Genomic DNA, 5,996 nt, shown 5'->3' with positions numbered 1-5,996 from the left:
TGGGAGCATAGGGATGGAGGGTTTTTTTTTCCCATGCTAATTAAAACGATCATTACCCTAATGTGATGCCACAGGAGGACGCTGTGGAATGAGAGCTGATTCCTCTCCTTCCTCTCAGTGCTTGAGTTACAGCATCTCTGCTGCCACGTGGCAACTGCCCATGTGAGATGAGATGTTCACTCCAATCTTGATAGGAAAGGTGTAAACTGGCAACCCTTATCTTGCCTCTGAGCAGGGTATCAGTTGTGCTGTTGACAGGAGGTGATGTCTTCAGGCCTGGAAAGTCAGTCCCAGCTAAAACCTTGTTGTTCCGTTTCCAGAGTGGCAGATGCTTCACCAGGAAAAATAAAGCATTTTTTTATCAGGTTGAGGTGTAGCAAGTTCTGTCCATGAACAAGGGAAGACTTTTTTTTCATAGGAAAAAACCCAGATTTTTGGGGATGTAAATGTGCATTTTAAATTAGTTGTGATAATAACTGAGATATGAATCAATCTTGTCCCTGAGGAATAATGTTATTTGCTTATCAAGTGGTGATTCCCTCTAGGCACAATTTTGTACAAGAGAGGTATCAAATTTATGCTGGATGGGAATTAAGGAATGATATTTAGCCAGTGAGAGGCACCAGTGCAATGGGACAGGTGGACAGCATGGAAAGAGCTACATCCCTGTGACTGGGGGGCTAAAACCACCTGTGTGGGAGGACCTGAGCATCCTCTTTCTGTCCTCCCCATAGAGGAAAGACCAGGAGAAGGTCTGGGGCTAACTCATTGGTACTTAGCACAGATGAGAGATGGAGATGGAGGCTTTTCCCTGGGCTTCCAGAGGAGCCAATGCAGTTGTGATCAGCTGGGGTAGACCTCCTGTCAGCTCTGATGTCACCTGGAAGTGGTTTCTTAACCAGCACCGTCAGGATGTGCTGTGAGGGAGCTCTGCATGAGACAGGCCTGGCAGGGAAGTGGATGTCTCTGCACAAGATGTGGCTTCCAAGTAGCAGCCAGTGTTGGCCCAGGTGCAGGAGAAACTCAGCCAGGATTGGCCTTCCCTCCTCTTTAGAGCTTGTCCTCTACTCCTCCCCTCAACCAGCAGCTCCTCTAACTCAGACCATCTCAGGACCCACCAAAACTGGACCATTTCTGGCTGTTGTTGTGAGAGGGAAGACACAAATCTCTCTAGGCTGCTGAGGTTTGGTGAACACCCATGATCACTAAGAAGGGTGATCCCTCCTGCTGGCAGAGAGCTCGGGGAGCTGAGTCAGTGCAATGGGAATAAGTTTCCCAGGGAGGTGGTGGAGTCACCATCCCTGGAGGTGTTTGAGAGGTGTCTGGATGTGGCACTGGATGTTGTTGTGAGAGGGAAGACACAAATCTCTCTAGGCTGCTGAGGTTTGGTGAACACCCATGATCACTAAGAAGGGTGATCCCTCCTGCTGGCAGAGAGCTCGGGGAGCTGAGTCAGTGCAATGGGAATAAGTTTCCCAGGGAGGTGGTGGAGTCACCATCCCTGGAGGTGTTTGAGAGGTGTCTGGATGTGGCACTGGAGGATCTGCTTTTTCCAGCAGTGTTGGACTTGATGATCTTTGAGGTCTCCTCCAACCTTGATGATTCTGTGATCCTCTTCTGGCTCCTGGTGTAGTCATTATCATCTCTTAGAAGGTCACTGTCACTGGGGGAGATCACATCTGTCCCTCTTGGTCTCACCCTGCCCTGCTTGGCTGCCCTCCCTTGCACTACCTCAACATGGACTCAGCTCCTCAGAGGTCCCTTCCAGCTGGGAATATTCTGTGTGTCAGTAACCCCTTGCTGTGCTTTTGTCTCCTCTGGCAGTAACTCTTGATGGAAGAACACGGAGTGACCCAAACAGAGCACATGGCTACCATTGAGGCCCACGCAGTGGCCCAGCAGGTGCAGCAGGTCCATGTGGCCACCTACCCAGAGCACAGCATGCTGAGTGCAGATGAAGACTCACCATCTTCACCAGAGGACACCTCCTATGATGACTCTGACATCCTCAACTCTGCAGCTGCCGATGAGGTCACTGCTCACCTGGCTGCAGCAGGTAAACTCAGCTCAGCATCATGCAGAGGTTGCCAACAGCCCATGAGGGGGGTAGGTGATCCTGTCAATCCCATGGGATGCTGCCAATTCTCCTTGGCTTTACCAGAGCTTCTCCACAAGCTCTGTTGGCTGCTTGGACCTTGCATGGTTTCTTCCAGAGGTGCTGGGAATAAGAGGATGGTTTGTACGTTAAAAAAGGTCCTCGGTAAAATGCTGCTTCAAAGAGCAAAGCACCAAATCAAACCAAAAGGCCCAGTCAAAGAGCAAAATTATGTCAGGCCCATATAAACAACAGCAAAAATAACCCTGGAGTGCTGCACAGTCTCAGTCTCACGTGTTGGGCCTCTCCCAGGGAGATGCCACAAAAGATCCTGACATATCATATTGTGTTAAGGGGTTGGAATGGACCTCAGAGATCCCAATCCCCTGTTGCAGTCAGTTATTTAAAGTCTTGGCATACTCAAGAGCTTTTTGGTATGTTTGGACCATAAAATACAGAATTATGTGATTGTAAGGAAAACTCTGGAGTGAAATATGTGACTTTCACCTGGGATCTGCCACTTGGGGGAATGGAGCCTTTCAGTCCACCTATGGAGAGCTCAGCAGGGAATTTGTGTCATTTGGATCTGATGGGGAAACCCTTGAGCTGAGCCCTCAGGGCCCATCCCTGGGTGGGGGCACACGAGGGCAATGTCCTTTCTGGCCAGTTCCTGAGCTGTGAGTGCTGACTGACCCTGAATGGTTTGGTTCCAGGCCCTGTGGGCATGGCAGCAGCTGCTGCTGTGGCAACCGGCAAGAAACGGAAGCGACCACACGTCTTTGAATCCAACCCTTCCATCAGGAAGAGGCAGCAGACACGTCTGCTCAGGTAAGGACTAACTCCTGCCCTCTGACACCTCACTCTGTGTCCTCAATCTGGCTCTGGTGCTGTGTGTGGTGACTTTTCTTGGAGTGCCTTTCTGGACCCTAAGACTTGTGTTTTAGTTTGAATAAAAGGGTTAAATTATGGCTCTGCTCATCTTTAAGGTGATTTTTAGGCTCACCAGGTGTGATATGACCTATGTGGTTGAATCCACTGCTCTGTGTTAACCCCAGCTGGTCATCAGTGACGTCTGTTGTGGGACAATGGCCTTGAAAGGTGTCTGTAGAGGCTTTAAGAGGATCTGGAGCCATATCCCATCTCTGCAGTGGCACAAAGGACTTACCTACCTGATGCAAAAAAGTCTTTTCTGCATGATGAAATGATTCTGGGATTAAATTTTGTGTGTGCACACCCAAATTTCCTTTGCCAGTGGACAAACTTCAAGCTGAAGCCTGACCCAGCCTGTAGTGCAGAGTTTTGGGGGAGAACAGTCAAGAGGAGACACTTGACGGGGCTGAAACACTTTGGCTGCAGAAACTTGCTCTGTAGCCTCCTGGTGTAGCATTACAGGTGCTCTGAGGCTGTTTGCCCACCTGATGGCCTCCGAGGAGCACCAAGTGACGGCACAGCCTGGAGGCATCAGCTGCAGTTCCATCCTCAGGAAGCAGTTGTGAATATTGGCTGGTGCTGTTTACTAGAGTTTTGTGTCTATTTTTGCCTTTGATACTGTTTTGGATTTCTTTGGGCAGGTTTAGTGTCAAATGATATCTCTTGGGAGTGAATTCCCTTCCCTTTATAGCTCCATTTGGTTATCCCTCCTTCCCCCAGCTCTGCTGTCTCAGCCATGTTTATTGCCACCTTTCTAAGTAGCAAATCCTTTTCTCCCTTGAAACATGAACAATAGAATTTTAAAGCAGCTTATCTGTACAGGAATTATTTCTCCTCCCTTTGTTCAGCTACTTCGTTTTACTACCTGGAAGATACTGACAAAATACACCAATTTTTTACAGTATGATCAGTTTAAACATATTTGTGCTTAATTTCATATCACTGTGGGTCAAGTGGGAAGTGACAACTTCTGACTTTGGGATCTCTGTGTAGCTGCTGGTGGTGGTGGTGGTGCTTTTTGGCACTGCCCAGGACAGGTACTGAACTGCCACCTTAGAGTGCTCAGGTGACAAACTCTACTTCTCTCTTGCCTTAAGAGTTTCTGCAAACACTCCTGACATGTTCTCTTGCACTGCTTAACAGTGAATAAGAGGCAGAAAGCAACCGATGGAACATTCTTCCCTCAGAGAGCTCATTGCAAAGGGACCTGCTGATGTGTCTGGAAACTTGGGTTTCCTGTGCAGAGCTGTTGCAATATTTCTGCTTCTTGCCTGTCCTGTATGTCACACTCTCACACTTCTGGTTTGGGCAGGACTTTGCTCCCAGAGAATTTCACTCTCTTGTAAAATAACCTGTGTTTTCAGGCGTCTTTTGATGAATCATTCAAGTGATTCAACCCAACACAAGTTTTGTGTTGCTAATACCCTTAGCCAAGTGGATGTGCAGCTTCTTGCTGTCCCAGCCTTGCTGCTCTGGGGATTTCCCTTTTCACATCAATGGGAACAGGAGGGAAGGGACAATAAGTGACATTTGAGCTGCTGGGTGACTGCAGGGAGCACAGCAGGCCTGCAGGAGCAAGCAGTAAGCTGAATATGTGGCTAACCTGCCCAGCTGGGGCTCTGTTTCTCACCTGGCTTGGGAATGAGCAGCAGTAGGGGAGCTGACATGGAGAGGGGTTGTGTTTCCACAGCTGACACCGTGCCCTGCTCTCTCCCTGTGTTGCAGGAAGCTCCGAGCCACGCTGGACGAGTACACCACCCGAGTGGGACAGCAGGCCATCGTGCTCTGCATCTCCCCCTCCAAACCCAACCCTGTCTTTAAAGTATTCGGTGCTGCACCCTTGGAGAATGTGGTAGGTGTCTCTGGGGATAACTTGCTCACCTTCCCTGCAGGTTTTGTGCTGCCCAGGGCAGGCTTGCAGTGATCTTAGGTGCTTAAAACTCTGGGAACATGAGTTTAGGTTTTATGAACGTTAGTGGTGGATTGGCAGTGTTAGTTGAATGGTTGGACTTAATGATCTTAGAGGTTTTTTCCAGCCTTGATGGTTCTATATGATTCTGTGGCATAAGAGTAGCACTGAGGTCCTCTCAAAGATTGCAAGGGTTGTTGCCTTGTACATCTCGCCAGGATTGAATATCCTGGATTAAAAATCAGAGGGAGTAGGTAATGGTCACAGAATCACAGAATCATTTAGGTTGGAAAGGACCTCTGAGATCATGGAGTCCACCCTGAGACCCATCACCACCTTGTCAGCTAGAGCAGAGCACTAAGTGCCATGTCCAGTCCTTCCTTGAACACCTCCAGGTGTGGTGTGGCTCCACCACCTCCCTGGGCATCACATTCCAATGCCTGACAGCCCTTTCCAAGGAGAAATTTTTCCTGATGTCCACCCTGAACTTGCCTTGGCACATTTTGAGACTATGTCCTCTTGCCCTCTCACTTGTTCCCTGGGAGAAGAGGTTGATCCCCACCTGGCTGCACCTCCTGGCAGGAGCTGGAGAGAGCCAGAAGGTCTTCCCTGAGCCTCCTTTTCTTCAGGCTAAATACCCCCAAATGCTGATGTGTTTGAACTCAGCTCTGCTGTCAGTGCTGCACCTTGTTGCAGACCAGACGGTAAATGGAGCAGACCCTGATCATGCTAAGTTGCTTCAGAACTTTTCTTGTCATCCCATAAATCCTTCCACTTGCCAATGTTACTGGATGTTTCATCATCAGCTCTTCCACACAGCCAAATCCTCAGGGTCAGTGGGTTATTTCTTACCAGCTGTGACATTGTTTGCTCCTTCTGTTCTGCAGCACCTTAGGGAAGGTGCCTGGGCCTGTATCCTTGCCCTCACGTCTCCTGGTGCTTCTTACCTTGTTTACCTGAGCTTCACAACTCCCCACAGGTTCGCAAGTACAAGAGCACAATCCTGGAGGACCTGGAGTCGGCGCTGGCGGAACATGCGCCGGCGCCTCAGGAGGTCAACTC

At 49.3% G+C, this 5,996-nt stretch overlaps 1 protein-coding gene across 1 annotated transcript in view; it reads left to right on the top strand.

Moving 5' to 3' along the window:
* Positions 1-1,833: 1,833 nt before the first annotated feature.
* The window catches only part of NRF1 (nuclear respiratory factor 1), a 33,935-nt gene continuing 29,772 nt past the window's right edge, over positions 1,834-5,996 (top strand). Inside the window, 4 exon segments of the mRNA XM_009075868.1 lie at positions 1,834-2,056; positions 2,809-2,923; positions 4,751-4,877; positions 5,914-5,996. Coding sequence (XP_009074116.1) covers positions 1,834-2,056; positions 2,809-2,923; positions 4,751-4,877; positions 5,914-5,996 — 548 coding nt within the window.

This window comes from Acanthisitta chloris, unplaced genomic scaffold (genome assembly GCF_000695815.1).
Source record: "Acanthisitta chloris isolate BGI_N310 unplaced genomic scaffold, ASM69581v1 scaffold23335, whole genome shotgun sequence".
NCBI lineage: Eukaryota > Metazoa > Chordata > Aves > Passeriformes > Acanthisittidae > Acanthisitta > Acanthisitta chloris.
This window is presented reverse-complemented; position numbering and strand designations above follow the sequence as displayed.